General features: G+C 29.7%; 1 protein-coding gene and 1 long non-coding RNA gene across 5 annotated transcripts in view; one reads left to right on the forward strand and one right to left on the reverse strand.

The window, feature by feature from the left end:
- LOC130441264 (sex peptide receptor) overlaps window positions 1-12,548 on the forward strand; it is a 138,687-nt gene extending 126,139 nt beyond the window's left edge. For all 4 annotated transcript variants that reach the window (XM_056774854.1, XM_056774853.1, XM_056774856.1 and 1 more), the window contains exon 4: window positions 11,895-12,548. In XM_056774854.1, coding sequence (XP_056630832.1) covers window positions 11,895-12,488 — 594 coding nt within the window. In that variant the 3' untranslated portion in view covers window positions 12,489-12,548. The remainder of the gene's footprint in view (window positions 1-11,894) is intronic.
- Window positions 12,549-16,719: 4,171 nt separating this feature from the next.
- On the reverse strand, window positions 16,720-19,220 carry LOC130441894 (uncharacterized). The gene is made up of 3 exons (XR_008909654.1): window positions 17,358-19,220; window positions 17,219-17,301; window positions 16,720-17,063 (listed from the first exon to the last, which is right to left on the reverse strand). It is a non-coding gene; the product is annotated as an uncharacterized LOC130441894 (long non-coding RNA).
- Between the last annotated feature and the right edge of the window lie 1,303 nt (window positions 19,221-20,523).

Genomic DNA, 20,523 nt, shown 5'->3' on the forward strand with positions numbered 1-20,523 from the left:
TCGTGAAAAAACAGACACTTTTTGACAGTAATCCTCGTCACTTATTCTGTGTGGTCTTATAGTATCAAATTAACAAAAATTCAATATTTATATTAATATTTAATTTTCTGAAGTTCTTTCATTAGCTTTTGGTGTTGAAGTTTCAAAATTGAAATCTTAATTTCATGTTTCTCTTCGCCATTTTTGAATTCTTGTTCATGTTTGTTTTGATTGTGTTTCAACTCTAGATCATATTTTTCTTGCTGATGTTTCAGTTTTAGCCTTGATTCTTCCAAGATATATTGTTTTCGAATGCTCATAAAATCTTGTTTTGATTTTACCTAGTTCGTCAATTTGTTTTTCGCAGTATTATCTGGAAAATAATTAGTTGAAGTATTAATTTTTTTTCAATAAAATCTTTCTAATAATTGTATTTACATGCATTTCATATAATTTGCTTTTCATAAAATCTATTTTTGTCAATGCAATTAATAAGCAAAGTGAAATTTTATCATTTTAGATCATTATCATTTTTTATGTACTTGGTTCGCATTTGAAACAGCTGAAACAACTTCATACTCCGGTTTAAAAATTAAAAAATAAACTTCAAATGAATTATAGTGAATATGAAAAATACGAAATAACTTAATTGGAGCATAGGACACAAAATTTTAATCTCTGTTCTTACCAACGTCCACCCTTATAGTCCCTTTACTGAAAAGTGTAAGTAGAAGAACTCTGCGTCCTTTTCTATTCTCTACTTCCAAGAAATTAATGGCAGAAAACAGACCAAACTTGCATTTGCTTGCGTTGTATTTGGTTGTATTGTATTTCGAAGTATTTCAAAGATACGAAAATGGAAATAAATATTCACGTTTGTTAAATGTGAAACAGACCATTGTTTCGCAAGCTTCTTTCATTAGAGCCGCCATTAATTTCTTAGCTCAAGGCTAACCAATCTCGTGTCCAGATTTTCCAATACAGGGAATTTATCTACCTCTACATAGCAGCGCTGCGTCATGAATATTTGAAACAAATAAAACTCAGACAAGAAGAGATCTACGCTACTCTATAGAAGGTTTCAAGACCTGTATGTAAGACCATGAGTCAGAGTAACAGCCGCACATGCTCGAAACTGCGACGCAGCGCTGTCTTTGATAGAAATAGAAACGGAACTTACAATGTGAATATACCTTGTTATAAAAATAAATACCAACCTAAGAAATAAACAATGTATACAAAATTGTAAAATGAAAACAACATATTCTATATAAAGAAATTAAATAACATCTAGTAATTGAAAACCAAAGTTACAAAGAATATTATGACTAATCAAGTATAACAGATGAATCAATAACAAATGATAGATCGAATTAAATAATGATAGACAAAATCGATAGAATCGTTAATAGATTTCAATAGACATCTAACCACATATACATAAAAAAAAGAAACTAACCAAACCGGCACAACAAATGAAGGCCATGTGAAAGTTGGAAAAAGTTCAGATAAATTCAGTAGACTTTAACTGACCAGCAGATACAACAACTAAAAGTAAATTGGTGATGATATTATTTTTTATACCCACAGCTCTACGCTTGTTAGCTTGTCGGTTAAAACTAAGCTACCAACAGCTACATTATCTGCAAAAGTGTTGTCACTTATTGGTATAAATTAAATGAATTACACTACATTGAACTAAAATGAAATGCTTTGTATAAATGGTTCGGAATAAATTCTCTTACTTATAGTGTTATTGTTAGTGTTTTTTGATATTATGGGAATTGTGCTATTTATTTCATTGAATGGTTTGTTTAGAATTTTAGAAGGAGGATACTTATTTTAATCTCAAATAATCGCGACAGCTCATTACCACTTTTGATTTTGTTATTTGTAATGCTATTCTCTTTATAACTTTCTGGTGATCTGTTTGGTTGTTGTGTTTTTACGTGAATCGACAATTTTATTTAACAGCTTGACAGACATCTCTATTACATAAATTCCCGCTTGGAGGATATTACATCCAGTTTTCAATTTGTACGACTTCTTAATGCTCAAGCCCTTCAAACAAACACCGCCTCTTATTAAAATTTCTTTTTTGAGTATTGTTCAATATCTTATTTTACTAAAATTTCGTTCTAATTACCACCTGTTAGTAAGACTGTATGTTTCAGTTTTTTCTTCATAAATCGATTATTTAAATTTATTGGTACACTCTCTACATGATAAATCAGGTCGAAAAGACATTTTCCTCTTGAAAAACGTATGAATAATCACTTTTTTCACTCTAATCGTTTTCTCGTCTTTAAAGGGCAACAAGCTGAGACAATCGAAAGTCAAAAGGGATATTGGATTGCATCCAATATCCCTCTTACAAAGAAACTGCACCTACGTGTACATAGCTGAACCACTTCACTTGTAATAAAACTTTATATTTCAAAAGCATTTCCAACTGGAAATTGTCTCTAATAACACAAAAATTATACTAAAACTTTTATCAAGGGTAATTACCTAACATTTCTATATACCTCACTTCTATTTATCAAAGAGTAGTAAATGATTTTTTTCGGATAAAACTAATTATACAGAAATTTCTGCACTCTTTGAAATCGCATATCTCTTTGAAATCTTTCAATTTTAAGAATGATGAAATGGAAATCATGTTTTGGGAAATATAAGTAGAGAAGGAATTAAAAAATTAAAAGCTGTCAGATAAACCAACGCTTTTAGTGGAGAAATTAAATTTTCGGTTTTTTTCCTTTATAAAGTTTTTTAAAACGTTATATAAATAATAAACTGCACTGAACAAGATCGCTAAAACATCAGAAAAAATATATAATAAGAATGTTTTCAATTCAAATCAAAGAAACTAAATATTTATTCGATGTGCCAATGGAGCATTGGCTAAATGGGAAATTGGGAAACAATCTTCTGACAATTAAATTTCTAGCAAAGTATCTTTTAATGATAGATGCAAAAGACAATAAGCTTATATTTTTCTTTGGGAGCATATTGAGAAAACTACAAAACACTGTACATGAAATCGTAGAATATGAACGTTAAAAATGGTTTGGCTTTTTCGAGTCATGAATATTGTAAGAGACCATAGAATATATGAGACACGTAGTATGACAAGCTAGCGTTTCGAATGAACCTCGACCTTATGGAGGGTAGAGTTAACGAGGACCATCTCATATGGGGGCTTAACTTAAAAACTGTCCGCTTGTGATAAACTATAAGTCAAAATTTGATCAGATTAGCGCTCCTGTTTCACGAGATATCATATGAACTTAGTTATTTTATATAGATTGAAGTATGCAATGCTAGAAAATTTAGTATTTGAAATGACTAGAATCCTTAAATAAATATTGGTATACAAAATCAATTATCGATTTACACTCATGCTATAGTAGCGCCTCCCTAACGTAAAGGATTTGACGGACACTTTCTGTAGCACAGAGATGGTTCTCCTTACCTCTACCCTCCATACTCGACCTATTGACTCAGAGCTTCTTTTCCCGCTTGTTCTTTTTTCTTTTTTTTTAAATTGAATGTTATCACATCAACTTGATAGAATAACTATTTGTATATTGAATTTGATAGAAGCGAATTTTCAACCAATTAACAACAACATACAAATACTGTTATAAATGAACAAAAATAATCATGATTATATGAAGTATAAATAGAGTGAATTTATGAAAAGAACTGAAATAAAAAAAACGGAAATAGGAAACGCTCCGACATACTCACTACTCTATATCTATAAAGAGCGCGATGTTCTATATTTTTTTGAATTTCATTTGTAGTAGCAAACAAACACTCTTGACGGTTAATGTGAGGATACACAGCTAAACTAAGAAAATCTCTCTTCTATAAAATTGAAGGAAAGAAATGAAGGAGAAATTGCGCGAGATACGATTACGATGAGGACCTATCGAAATAACTGGGGTATTAATTTGTTCTATTTCTAAAACCTTGGACAATGTTTCTTTCGTTTACGCAAATATTATTCTTATTGTATCATTAAGTTTGTGGTTATGGCATCGTTAACAACGACTAAAAAAACTGAGAAAAACGGAAAAACATTGCAAGAAAAAAGAATCACAATCACTGGATTGCGAAAACTGTGAAGCCTCTTACCATCCAAACTGTGCAGCTTAAGCCAAAGTTAGCAATAAAGAAAATATTGTAGCATGTTGCAAAACTCATGTAAAAAGTGAGGTTTTCTACAAAAATCTGATGAAAACCAACTAAAAGCAGACGTAAAGGAGCTATACGAAAAATATTTTCGTCCGTTTCACAAAATAATTAAAGATGATGCAGTAGATTTGAAAACATCCATGCATTACATGTCGGACGCTTTTGAAGATCAGAAAATGGCGTTTCGGGAGGCAATGAAGGAGACAAAGATGCTGAAAACGGTAAACGAAGCCCTAAAACAACGATTACAAGTACTAGACGCAAAACTGAATAAACAAGAACAGAAATAAACACAAAAAAAATCTGGTGGTTGTTGGTATACCAAAACAAACTGAGAACAAACCTAAAAAAATAATAAAATAAGTACTGATGTGCATGAAAATCAACGCACGAGAAGAAGATATAGTAGCAGCCTACAGAATTATTAATAAAGATACTTCACCAATACTCCTAAAAGATACGCCGATCATAAGCTAAAACTTTATGTGATTAAACGAGTAAAAGAAATAAAAGGTATAAAATTACAAGAGTGTGATTTGAGGGGCGTAAACAGAAATATCTACTTTAACGAAGACCTAACACAGGAAAATCAAATATTATTCAAACAAGCATTAGACTTTAAGAAGTGAAATAGTCTACTAGAAAAATGGCAAGATTTTTCTCACGAAAAATGAAGGGGATTAGGTTATGAGAGGAGTGTGGAAAGGAGATGATTTGAAAATGTAAATAAGAAAGAGTAAAACAAGTTAAAAAAAACATTAAACTTTAGAAGCATAAGGAATAAGATATTGCTAGAAGTTATCAGTGTAATAGTTTTGTAGTGCCACACCTTACATACTTACTACCATGTTGGGGAAATCTGCCAAAGAAATCATTAGAAAAATAAGTGTATAAAAATAAACTACTCACTACCATATAGCACCCCCACGATAAATTTTTATAAAAACTCGAACATTTGAAATTTTGAGAAGCTAAAACAATTAGAAAAAGTTAAGCTAATATATCAAGTAGAAAATCGTCACCTAAAAACACAAACAACTCTAGTGCAATTAAAAAACTGCCACTCTCACAATACAAGAAAGAAGGAAGAGCCAGTGAACAAATATTGTAAGCACAAAAAAAGCACAAGACTCGCCTTTATACAGAAATATTGAAATCTCCAACAGAATACCACAGACAATAACAGAACAAGATGTTGTGAAAAGAATGTGCTGTGACCTAAAAGTTATTTCCTGAAAATAGTGTGTCGAATAAATTAATGTTCGGAGCTAGGAGATAAGCGTTTATTAATAAGTCTTAGTGCATAGGTTAGTAAACAGTGACTAGTTTAGTGTGATTTGTGTTAGAGTGTATATAAATTAGAAAAGTAGTATAAATTTACCCCACCGCTAAAATTAGTTCGGCATCTTGTACTCGCCACCATGATTGTGCAAAAGTAAGACTGTGAAGTTTAGTAGATTATTATAATTTTTAAATTTTATACTTAATTCTTCAAATTTTATATTAAAATAAATATTTGATGATGTATTATTGTCTAATTATGTGTATTTATATTTTCTTAAATTAAACAAAACCACAAATTCTCAAGTTGGACGTTAATTTTGGACAAGAGATTATTTATTCAGTAAAGATTCATATAAATAATTTAGAATATTTTTTTCAGAGACAACATACGAAACACTGAGGTTGTCAAGGTTATGATGTAACGATAAAAACAGTTTAGTGCCTACTTTGAAAGCGTTGAAATCGTTAAGATAATATTTTCACTTCATTTTGTGAAAGTGTTTCGTGAAATTTAATATTAAAAAGCTTTCTGTGAAGTCCTTTATATTATTTCGACCTTACTCTCGGAGAAAATCAATTTGATATCTAATGGCACTTGAAAGTTAATTATCAATTTTTTCTTAGAAATATCAGAAAAAACAGAAAAATTACAACTCAAAATCGATCAGGAAAAATAATATAGACAACAATTATGAATATAATGGAATCAGTGTTAAAATAATATTGTGTTCCAATATATTAAGTTAATTTACACACGAAATAATTACTGTTACTTTGACTTGGGAATTATTCCACGACTCTTACGGGAACCATTTGAATCTGTTAATCATTACTTAAGTGATTCAAAGTGCCTTTATTTATAACAAACACACATCTACAATTACATATTTTTATCTCATAATTTTTGCACAACAATAAATATCCTTATCTACTGATTTTATAATTATTGATAGTTATTATTGTTTACAATAAGATTTAGTATTTAAGGAGGTTTGTACACTGATACTGGGTTCTTAATAGTTCGATATTCGTCGAATACGCTTGTCAGGTTATTGAAACCACATTTATTTATTTATTTTTTTGCGTCATAAATTGTTTTCTTACAAAATTGTGAATTGAGTTATTCAACTGATATAGTCAGATTGAATTTCTAAAATTATCGCATATCGAACGTAACAATTTCATTTCAACGAATGATTGGAAATCGAACTCGGTGACGTGATTCGTGAGTGGAGGTGTTCACAAAAAATCGAAAATCTCATCCATAGAGGACTACTACAACGACTTTTCACAACATCTAACGTCGAAACTTGAGACAAAACATTGCTCAGCCCCGGTCTTATAGTTTGGATAAGGAGATACTCAAATTCGTAATAGTTTTGAATTCATTTTGTCATTATATGTCTATCGATGCATTCATTGATTTGGACTTTGATAATCTAATCGATTTTCCTAGACCAGAGAAAGGAAGCTGTTTTATATTCCATAAAAGATAAAAAAACATAAAATTAAATAGAAATATAATTTTGTTAATATGGCAGATTTTGAACCAGAGTATTCTAGCTGCATACCAAAATTCGACGGTAAACATAATGAAATCACTACGTATGCGAATCACTTATTAACAATTTTTACTATAGAAAACGACCAAATCATTTTCAAAATTCTTATTTGATTATTTTCTTAATTTCTAAACTTTGTCATAGCGCTAAACTGGTTGTAAATATTCAAAACGTCACTTAGAGACACCATTTCTAGAAATTTTGCAAATCAAAGAAACGAGGCCAGCTTAAATCGTGATCTTGTCATGATGAGACAAGAAAATAATGAGAAATCTCAACATTTCTATGACAGAATTTTACAAAGTTTGAATTCAATAAAATGCAGTTACATTGAGTTACATGAAGAAACACATCACAATAAATTTTTAAAGAGGCCAGCCTCATAGCCACCACATAAAACCTCAAATAATATCTCTTGGGAATATGAATAAAAGTGAAATATATATGTATATACATATAATATGTAGTATGGAGAGTAGAGATCGATTATAGGCAATCAAATTCACAAGATCGAAATGTATGAAAATGAAATTGAGAAAACGGCGTTTACGACCGAAAACGGTCAGTGGAACTTCCTAAAAATGCCATTTGGCCTTAAAGGAGCACCAGCGACGTGTTATAGACAACAAACTACGTGGTATCAAGATCGAACAATGTTTGGTTTATACAGATGATATAATAATATTTTCAACGTCATTGCAGGTACATATTGATTGCTTAAAAAATATTTTTCAGCAACGTAGAGATCGTAAAACCTAATCCTGATAAAATAGAAGCTATAAAAAATTACCCAATACCATCTAGTACTACTCAAATTAAGGGATTCTTAGAATTATTAAGCTACTATCGCCGATTTATTCAAAATTTCTTTAAGATAACGAAGCTCTTGACTATATGTTTGAAAAAAGAAGAAAAGAAACGACATAAACAAGAATTTTCGATTGCTTTGAAACATGCAAAAATTAATTAATCAGACGATTCTACAATACCCTGATTTTTCCAAAACTTACTACAGATGCAAGTAATGTCGCTCTTGGAGCAATCCTTTCTCAAGGATCAATAAGTAAAGACTTACCAAAAGTTGTAGACTCACGCAATGTACAAAACCTATAACTTTTTAATTGATCTACCACAACAAAGTACTAATGACAATGACCTTATTGAACAATACACAGAAAATATACCAATTCTTGATATATCATTAACAAACGAAAACGAAAAGTACAGGAAAACAGAAAAACAAATATCGAACCCGAACAACAAACCAAGATACTAGAAAACGAGGAACTTGAAACTGTTGAACATTACAATAATGAAAACGATACTATACATTCTAATAAACCTCACAACTCCACTTTTGAAATACCTACAATAAATACTGTAGTAAAACAAGGACAAAACCAAATAATTATTATTGACGTACTTCATTCAACAGTTACACCTAAAGACAAAATTTTGTTTGGAAAGAAAAAACTATATGCTCAAATCTCTAATAATAAGTCAGATGTCATTTGCCTTATAAAAACTATATCAACCCAGATAACATTCATTATATTTAATTCGCAAACATATTTGAAAAATTTTTAGTAGATAGCCTTGCAAAATTTTTTCAAACATTCTTCTATAAAATTTAACAGGTGTACCAAAAGACTAATTTATATTACAAAAGAAAACGACATAAAAGAAAATATACAAACTTATCATGAAAGTAAGACGAACCACAGAGGGATAGAAAAAACCTACATGAAAAATCAATACAAACTTACGTAGGTAATTGCGATATTTGCCACCAAAGCAAAGACCACAAATAGAGACCTAAAATACTATACTCTAAAATGAAAAGACTTATCAAATGTAAAACGAATTGAAAAAATTAATAAGATCCGTAACGATCCATTGATTTTTCAGCAGAATTAAAAGACATATGTTAAAACTCACAAAATACAGAAACAGGAAACGCATTCAACAAATCGACAACAATAAATAAGGTAAACGCACAAAACAAAATAATTTCGAACAACTCAAAAACGAAAATGGACAATTTAAAACGACCTTTACAAAATACTTACGATTTTCCTAATTAACTTACTCACAAAATAAAATGATCCTAAAAACATTTAATAATAACAATTTTAAACTTACACCACTATAGAATTAGAAACTGCAAAAATGACTGATTATTATCATAATTTAATACTTATCAAGGATGTCGACAAATACATATTTCAAAATATTTATAATAAAATAATCTATTTTATTTAAAAGACAAAACCGAAAATAAATTACGAGAAATATTGCCCTTACCAATAGGAATAAATTCAGGAAATGTATTGCCGTTTAGAAAATTTATAAAAATTAATAGATATATTTCTAGTAATAGAATCACTTACATATTACGAATCCCTACAATTTCAACCGAAAATTTCGATTACTATCACTCGTATCCAATACCAATTGGTAAGTAAGATCGATTAAAAGCAGACATTTTTGTAAAAAACACTTATCAGCAAATCCACTCCTAAATTTTATCTGAAGAATCAGTACTTCTGCGAAAACGTCGAACTACAAGACATTTAACAAGAAGATCCCTGCGAAGTCAAACTAATAAATATGAAAAACACCTACACTTGCTACAAAACACGTATCGACATCAATCATCCATTCGTCGAGCGATTAGAATAAACAAATGATTATATTTTGTTTGATTAAATTGCCATTTTTTACTCTCAAATAAATATTTATATTAAATTGCCAAAACCAAGAAGAAGTAATAGAAAATACCTACCTTGTCGATATGCCTCCAGATTGTTATTTCAAATCAAGCCAAATTAAAAACCAATACCCAGTGTATGAACAATAATTATTTCAGGAAAGATGAAAAGAATATTTATGCATTACGCTTAATTAATGTTATTTGCTATTACTTATCAAAATAATGAAGCCATAATAAAGCATCAATAATAACTCAATTCATATACAGGGTGATTCATTAAGATTGTCCAATCTCTGAACTGTAGATTCTTGACCTCAAAATATGATGAATTACAAACTGTACCGAAATCTTTACAACCGCTTAGGTGAAACAGGGTCTTTACGCTCTAAAACTGAGCACGGTGCTACAAAAAAAATCACTGCCGATGAAGAAGATGAAATTTTAATTTGTGTTACATAGAATCTAGATATCAGTACTCGCTGATTAAGTCTGCAAACAGGTATTAGCCAATCATCTATTTTTAGAATACTGAAGAGGGAAAATTTGCGTCATTACAGTCCTGTTCAGAATTTATTACCTCAATATTTACCTAAGCGTCTACAATTTGCCCATTTTTTTGCAAGATAAACAAAATGTTAACCCAGATTTTCTGGATACAATTCTTTTTACTGATGAGGCAACATTTACCAGACGAGGAATATTAAATTATAAAAATAATCATTTGCGGGATTCTGAAAATTCACATGCTATGAGGGAAACACATTTTCAGCACGAGTTTAAGGTTAACATTTGGTGTGGTGTAATATGTGGGTATTTAATAGGTCCTTTTGAACTGCCAACCAATTTAAATGGACCTCTTTATTTAGATTTTCTTAAAGAACATTTACACGAGTTACTAGAAGATATACCTCTCGCTTTAAGACAAAACATGTGGTTTTTGCACGACGGAGCACTACCACATTATTCTTACAAGTTCGTCAATACTTAAACAAACAATTTCCACATCGATGGATTGGTCGTGGAAGTGAGTTTGCTTGGCCAATAAGAGACCCTGATTTAAATCCTCTGGATTTTTCAATTTGGTCACAAATGAAGACATTAGTTTACAGAGAATCAAAGAATGTTGAGCAGAATCATCATATTCTGAGGTCTAGAATCTACAGTTCAGAGGTTAGACATTCTTAATGAATCACCTTGTATATTCATACTTTTACAATATAAGGATAGAATGGAGTTTGTGGTTAATCTTGTTTACTGTCAAAAAACCAAACCATGTTTTCTGCAAAAATCTATGATCACAGTGTTGTTTGGGGATTCTAAATATGTATTTTTTTATGATTTAGATAAACGGTCAATATCATGCTGATTTGCTGAAGTGCATTTATTAAAGAGAATAATTTTGTTCCTCACAACAATGAGCTTGCTCATTCGTCTGCTATTGTGGCATAATAACTATCCTAACTGCTTACGATTTATTTCGTCATCTGATATATCCACCTGAAATAGCTCCCACCAATTAATTTTTATTCCTATTTTAAATGGTTTGAAAATCTTGCTGGACTAAGTGCTTAGAATAAAAAGGAATGAAAAGTCACCAGCCCTTGTATACCTGGACATGTTCTGTGTACAGTGGAAAACGTAGCTTCTGCGCCTTAATATCTTTTAATTCATCTATAATACATATTTTTTTTTACAATTTTTCGTTGAAGCGATTCCTGGCTATATAGATACCTCAACCGTTAACACTGGTTTGCAATATAGAGAAAAAAAGACTGTCTCCAACATTATTGCATGTCTTCAGTACACTTCATATGTACTGCACCTTTAGGATGAACTTGATCGGCAGATAAACTATATTCACACTTCAACTTCAATGAACTTATAACTTAACAATTTTTATTATTTTAACTCATGTAACAATAATAATGTAACAAAACTACAACTGATTTTTACGTAATTCCACATAACATGGTCGAAGTTACATATTTATGAAAAATGTTTATTTTGTGTAAACAGCATCTTGACTTGTTGAAATACAAAATAATTGTCTATTATTTCTTGACATTATAACGATGAATAGGTTTTAACCACTCCAAGATAGCCGAAGTTATTCATATATTTGGATATATAAAAATCAATTTATTTTGTTTTAGGTTAACATCACTTGGAACAACATTACCACTCCAATATGTATTAGAAGACGAGCCGAATGGATAAACGAATATCTTAATGAAGACATTTATTTTGTAACTTATTTCATGTTCCGGATATTATTCGTCCATTTGCTTCCCTGCATATCCTTAGTAATACTAAACCTACTCTTATTTAAAGCCCTAAGAGAAGCTCAGAAGAGGAGAGACATCCTATTATCATCCAAAAAAAATCAAAAGAATGAATGTAAAAAATTAAGAGATTCGAATTGTACAACGCTCATGCTTATAGTAGTTGTAACCGTATTTCTTGTTGTGGAAATACCATTAGTAGTTGTTACTATCTTACACATAATATCTAGTACAGTTTTCGAATTTCTAGACTACGATGTTGCGAACACATTAATTTTATTCACAAATTTTTTCATCATATTAAGTTACCCAATTAATTTCGCCATATACTGTGGCATGTCTAGACAATTTAGAGAAACTTTCAAAGACATTTTTATCAAAGATATTGGAAACGCCAGAAACGGTTCTTCCAAGTACTCCATTGTGAATGGCCCTAGAACTTGTACTAACGAAACTGTTTTGTAAAAAAATTGGAAACTCAAAAAATGAAAATGTATGACGCTTAATAAATTGGATTTAACTATATTTTGTACAGTCTGTATATTTATACATTGTCTTTCTGTAAATAGATACATTAATACAGTATCAAAATAATCAGTGTGACCAAAGAAAAGATTTATTTAAATCTAGATGTCAAACCGGAATGAAAAGGAAACTAGAAAATAATAGATTTATTAGCTTCCCGTATGAGTCCAGCCTTGCTTGTTTATAAACTAATTCTTAATATAATTTCGATTTTGAAGAATCAACTATTTGGAAATTTTCGAAAACCTATTTTTATGTGGCAGAAAGCTCTTTAGATAAGTTGTTTGGAATCAACATTTAGATTCATATATTATTGATCAACTATAATTTTTTAATCTTTTTTCATAAATCAAGTGTATTGATATCAATATATATTTGTTAAAATGAACTGTCAAACCCTACTTAATAAGATTTAAATAGTTTTTAAATACGATATTAAAAAAGTGATTCTTTGTTGTGAAAACAGCGAACAATCAATAAATATGGCTCTGTTGAATGTATTACGTGGTGTTGATTTCTTCCTATAGGAAGCATTCGTTAAAATAAGATACAAAAGCTTTGGATGAAACTGATGCAGAACCTTTGGTTGCTTTAAATTCAATAGATGCAGATCTCAAAATTTAACTAAAAAATCAACGCGTAATTACAAACCTAAATAAAACACATTCACAGAGAATTTACAAAGCATACAGTATTTGTCGTATAAATGTAAAATATTTCACGCTTCATAAGAAATTAACGAAGTAAGTTGATTGCAGCCTTTAGGGGAGCTAATCTTAAACAACAGAAATTTTCATAAATCAACAATTCATTCTGACGAAAGCACTTTAACCAAAAATGTTGTTTCACTCCCCAAAACTGTCGAGATTGGAGAAAAATTACAACTAGTGATAAATAACTAATGTTCGATATTCAAAATTTTTGGGAAAAAAAATATCTCAACTTATATGTATAGATCATTCACAATAGCTATAATAAAAGAATTACGATTATATAAGCGATATAAAATAACTTGAAATGGCTTATATATTTTTAGTTTATCAATTGGTTTATATCTACTTAGATTATTACTAATCAGTTGGCAGTTAGTTTATTTCTGGTTCTCCTTGGTGATTACTTTATTTAACCTCTTTCCCCTTCGAATTTCGCATAGCACGCCAATGGGATCACTTGCATTAGCTCCACTAAAGCATGGGCTAAGAATCTCCCTTGACGAGATATTTATCCGTGTATATAATCTTTGATTTATCGGTTACATAATCAGGAGCGTAGATGCATCCAAACTCAAGAGGGATATTGGTTGGTCTGGTCGGTTAAAGCACTAGGAAGCAGAGTGGTGCCGGTTGGGTTTTATACTTAATTATAACGTAACTACTATGTTGTAACATAATTACCACGTTAAGTTGAATTTGTTACGGCACCCACTCACCACTGCACTCTTGCACGTGCACAGTGCCGCTACCATTAAGATTCGAATTGGTCAGTTGATATAGATATATTTATCTATATAATATAATTACCAAGAATGAATAGTTTGACAAATGATTTCAATATAAGGTATATGAGCTTAGATATTAATTCTAAACAACTTTTCCCAATAACTTTGTTTTATATTTGCTACATAAAACACTTCTCTCTACAGTTTTTTGGAAAGTTCCGAGGCATACTTGCTTTTTAAATGTTAAAAATTAGTTTTTTCGTTAAGCAAGACTAAACCGTAAATTATATAAATTGGAATAGAAAATGTTTTATGTCCGACAAGACTCATTTCACCCAACCGGGGACTTGTATGTATACATTTTTTTTTGATTGGGTGTCATCATTATTCTAATGAACTATAGCACTGCACTCCTAACTCTATTAATTGAATCCCAATAATGAATTATTGAGTAGAGTCTCTTCAATAGGTCTTTGAAAATCATTTCTAATCAAATGATGATGAAGAAGAAATATTTTCACCACAGATACGAAACGAACTCTAACGCTACGAACGTGAGTCTAGAGAGCCACTCGCGCCCAAGAAATTGAAATTTAGAGTTAAATGGATGATTCAGAAAAAATGAGAAGATTAAAAAGAACAGAAAGAAAATGAATTTATTAATAAAAGTTAATTGCTACAATTCGTATCAGCAATAGAGATAAAACAAAATGAGATTTTATTGAAAATCATTTGAGATGTTACATGTCTTTCGAACCTCTCTTATCATGTCAGTTTTAGCAAATTTCTCTCAACAATTTTAGAATTGCTCTTCAGTTAATGGTGGCACAATTTATTTCAGTACGGAATTAAGTTAATTATATCCAATTCAAGTTGACCTTTTCTCTAATGATCACTGTTGAGAGCACATCTCGGCATTGATAAGGACGGTATAATTTTGGTAAGGAAGAGAATTGAATAACCCCACAGTAACTCCCAACAATCTTGTAGCTATCTCCAACTACATAAGTAGAGATTAAAGTTTGTACAAAATTAGTTGAGGAACTAGAAGAACAAACAAAAAAAATCGTATGCTGCGAGGTATTAAGCCGATCAGTGACGTACACAAAATTGCGAATATAGATTATTAGGAATTTCAATAAGTTATGACCAATACATTACTATACTTTATCTACGACTATAACAACAAATACAAAAACACTAATAGAGAGAACTAAATATGTGAGAGTGAATTATTACATGTATGTTGTTGATATACTGGTTCAGTTGTTAGTTTAATTGCTGTATCTGATTCATTCTTTTCGGAAATCAACGTATCCCTCTGCTACAGTAGTTGAACGCTAACCGCCACGGCGTTTTAGTGCCGTTAAATTTGGGTTCCAAAATAATTCCAATCTTTTCCGATTTACGATGGTATGTTATCTCATATTTATGATTTGAAGGTACCAATAATTGGTCACAAGCAATCAAATATTCAATTAATTAATTAAATGAATTTAATTTATTTAATTAACTTAAACAATCAGTTATGTATCTTATACTCACATAAAGACGTTACTGCTTAGTGAATAAAAAGAACAGATAATGTGAGTTATTATTCTCAATAAAATCAAATTGTTATCTATCATAAGTGAGAACCAAATAAGTAAACGATTGAAAATTACTACTTCTATTGTTTCAAGTATTATTACGAAGGTAATACATGCTTTTGTATATAATTATTGATTACTGAAAGATTATACGTTAAATATACCATTACCAAATTCTTCTGTCGACTCATCTAATCTTCCAGAAGGAAATTACACCGAATAACTATTTTTATGGATACAGTACAAAAATACGATGATTAAAGATTTAAAGAGAACTTTCGGCTAAATCATTCAACTGCTGGTCTAATAATAAGTGTTTATATTCACTGATAAATTGAACTGCGCAGAAACTTAACTAAAAGGAAACACTTCAATTGATTTTTTATAATACTGATCATTAATATTTTTTCTTTCAAGTTTTTTGTAAACATTCTAATACCTTTACTTTTTCCTTTTACCTTCCTAATACCAACATTTCTTTTTTGTGTTTCAAGCTTTCTTCCACAATGTTTTCTGACAATTTCTTTTTTTTTCTCTATTTTTCTTAAAACAATGTACTTTTACTAGATTCTTTCTGTTTTACGTAAAAGACGAATCAGTGGAACATGAAGATCTTCCCAAGCTCCAGCTCCTGTCAAAACTCGGTCTTGATGTTCGGAATTCAATTTTAGGGTTTTCTAGTTCATCGACATCTAATGAATATGGGCTTATGTTCGACGGTTTATATCTTTGGTATTTCTGTATTCATGAACTAAATTAAACCATTTTCTTACATGCTGATTCAGAAAACTAGAAAAAACTATTTTATTAATATAATCGAGTTCAACATTAAATAAATATATGAGACATTCAAAAAGGAATCTTTTGAAGTCGTAACAACAAATGTGTTCCCGTATTCACTACCAGTATTGGAAATTTAACATAAACTATTGATTTTTAGTACTGGCAGTGCATATAAGAATACAGCCTAAAATAAATTTTTTGTTCAATCACTTTTTTAATTATTATTAATTGTACAGTATAATTTCACTTACTTCAATATTTTAATTGCCAAGCTCTTCATAGGCGATCAGAAAGTTTTTCTTCTTTGTATATGATGTATATCATCATAAAGGGAAATATGTAATTGATAGAGGAAAAGACTTTTTTAAAAAATAAATTTACTGAGTCAAACTACAAATTAACTATCCCAACATCGTTTGTTCGGTACAACAGTGTTATATAGCTTATACTGACTTTTACAACAGAAATATTTTGTTTAGTCTGAAGTGTACATTTTCAATTATGCTCCCACTACTTGCTCCTTCCAATTGGTCCAAATGTTTTGAATTTTCGATAGCACTTCTACTTGTTTCATTAAATTCGAGGCTTATATCAATAACCTCCATAGGTTTTTCAACGTTTTCATTTCCTTGTTTTTTAAAATAGAGTTTATTGTTTGAGTACAAACTAATTGAATTATTTGGTAACCATATTCTATATTTTGCTCTGAAATATGTTAACATTAAGATACATAGATTAATTAAGTCATGTTCCGACACTATTTTATTTTATTTTACTATTAAGGATAATAGCGTCATGGATACTATCAGTTTTTAGTAAAAGTTTTTCTCGGAACGTAACTCTATTCTGTAAATATTTACCGGTGTCTTCCACATTAAATTCACCAAAATCATTGGTAATCCAACGGTGTGATACCCGCAGCAAAAGAATCTAATCTATCTAACTAAAATAATTTATTTATAATATTATTTATATTAATGACTTGCTTATTTTTATTACAAGATCTGATAACGTGTCCTCAACCTCATTTTCAATCTGTGTTCACAGAACACTAAAGCACACAGTCTCAAGCTTGTGCAGATTGCGGGTAAAAACTTAGTTAGGTCTCACTTGTGACACTGAAAAGGAACGTGCATCTGAGTTCTGGTGTAAATGGAAAACAGCTATTATATCAAACTTTTATCCACCATTACAAAGAAAATATTTATTTTCTTACGACCACATACCAAAATGATTGATTTTAACGTTTTCATCTTTAAAAAACACTAAATTTCACCCGTATATACAGAAATATATCCGCACATGTGTGGAAAAGTATATGAACTAGAAAAATTATGGACATTTAAAACACAATTTAAGAAGATTTGATATTGATTTTGCTATGTAAAGGTTACGTTAACTGTCCCCATACTTTTCAACACATGTGTTTCAAAGTACCTTTCCTTACATATGGAAAAAAGTAATTTCGTTTTATAGAAAATTAAAATATTTACAAATAAGATGGAATTTATCAGTGCCCTTAAGAAAAGTTGCTTACGTAAAGATAACTTGTTACACTCATGTCGCCGTTAATTTTTATACTATTTATTTAAGAACATAATATTTATGAAAACGTGTATACACTCAAAGTTATTTTAACCGATGTCAGCTACACAACTTTAGAAAATAAACTATAGTTCAGTGAACGACGGTAAAAATATGGTATCACCTCAGAATTTCATCAAGACGCATGGAATTGCATGAATAAGTTCCATTCACCCTTCACTTTAAAATCTATCTTATGTCAATATATTCATATTATAGTAAAAGGTGACAACTACTCCTTATTGTTTAAAATTCTATAAAATAAGAGTTTAAGCATTTAGCAAGTTAAGAAAACATTTGTAGCATTAAAATCAAGATCGCATGTTTTAGAATACTATTTATGTTGTTCAACCTTTAAGCAATGTATTTCAACCCATATTATATCTATTTATATGTAGAAACACTCCTTACACCAAAGCAGATGTGGTTAGCGCCATACCGGCTTTTTTCATTACGTATATACACACACACTCATACACAGAGCACAGATCTTTATAATTGAATTTGTTTTTTTTTTGATATTTCGTGTTACGTTAATGCAACTTTATTTTTTTATCGTATTGATGACCTTTTAGTCTATTTTCCAAATACTGAGATGTCTGTCTTTTGTAGATAGCATCACAATTAGTACAAGGCACTTGATATATAATAGTACTCCTTTTATTTTTTGGTGTTTTAGATTTTGATTTAGTGAAATATTTGGATAATATATTATGTCCTCTATGACTTATACTAATATCATATTTATTGAAATAATGCGATAGTTGTTGGAAAAGTCCTTGTACATATGGTAAAGAGAAATCTTTTATGTTCTGATGTTTCGTTTCTGTTTTCTTTTTCAATCGAATCTAGTATCTGTTTATCTTTTTTTTTAATATGTGGTTTATCATTTTTTCTGGATAATTATTTTCTTTTAATACAGTTTATGCTTTTTGAATAGCTAAGCATCTAAACTCAGGATCTGATAGTTGGATGGATCTATCAGCCAAACTTATTATTACTGATATTTTTTGTGACATAGGACATCAAGAAAATTGATTTTATTATTCTATTCGATTCTAATTGAGTTTTTTATGATAATTATTGAACTTTCTATTTATGTTTTTAATTTGATTTTTTAGTACGGCAGTAATGCAATCATCTACGTAACAGAAAGAGAATTGAATATTTATATCAAGTTTGCTTAGGACACTTTTCTCAAGATTTTCCCTTACTGATTGTACTATAACACTTGTGGAAGCTTCCATGGCACAACCATAAATTTGTTTTTATTATTTGAAGTATGTTGTTGTAAGTGTGAGTTCTATAACTTTTATAAATTCATTTTGAGGTATTTCTGTATATTCTTTAATTTTGTCCAATTCTTTTATTAATATATTTTTCACAGTTGTAATGTGAATATTTGTATACAAAGAAAACACATCTAACGAAATAAATACATATTCAGTAGAAATTTGTATATTTCTATATTTTTTTTGAAGTAGGAATGTTGGTATATAAATGATCTAATTCCATCTTCGGAAGAATAACTTTTTATTTCGCCATCAGATGCAAGAAAATTGAAAATTCACAATGCCTTACCCCCTAAGATATATGGTATGCCAAAATTGCACAAACCTGACATTCCTCTTCGCCCGATTATTTCAAGTAATCAAACTCCTCTTACCCCATTATCTAATTATTTGAAAAATATTTTGAAAAAAATTCTATACCAAAACAAATACTATATCAAAAATTCTTGGAATTTCAAAGAAAAAATTATAAATATAAAAATTCCTAATTCCTTTATATACAAATATTCCTATTACCGTTGTGAAAAATATATTAATGAAAAAATGGGACAAAATTAAGGAATATACAGATATACCTAAAAACGACAATAAAATTAAAAAAAATTTCATTTTGTTCGCTGGTACTTTTAACTTATCTTTCATATTTTTTAAATTATATTTATCAAAAGACAGTTTTTTAAAAAATCAAGCTCTCCAAACCATTCAAACTTCTTGCTGCTAACATTCGTATTCGATCATAGTGATTTGGGTACAAATAACGTTTCTTTCCATTAAATGAAGTGATTCTATCTTATTTTCTTCATAACTCCCTTACTTTATGTATAACAAAGGCTTATAAAGTCTCATTTGAACGATTTTTTGATGTGCGTTAAAAAAAATTCGATACATTTTTTTCGAAAATTTACCGTTTCCCACTTATTCAATTTTTCCCAATCTTCGGTTCAGTAAAAAGTTCCACTCTCAATAAATCATAGCTCGGTTTGTATTCAAAATTCATTCTTTTTAAGCTACATTTAACCTCATCACACTTTTTTCTATAAAATCTAAATGTTTTGAGTTATTTGTGAAAAATCTATTAAAAATACACTAATAACAAAAATTAAAATTGCAATCGTTCAAGTCAAAAAATATTGATTTGTCGAAAAAACTCCATAGAATAATTTGTGCTCAAAATGCTTTTTCCTATCGAGATCGATGGGGTTTTATACACCCCCATAGTAAAAGCACATATCGGCAAGAAATGATAATGCATACAAAAATCCATCCATATTTGATTAAATGAGTGGAGC

This window comes from Diorhabda sublineata, chromosome 3, assembly GCF_026230105.1.
Source record: "Diorhabda sublineata isolate icDioSubl1.1 chromosome 3, icDioSubl1.1, whole genome shotgun sequence".
Lineage (NCBI taxonomy): Eukaryota > Metazoa > Arthropoda > Insecta > Coleoptera > Chrysomelidae > Diorhabda > Diorhabda sublineata.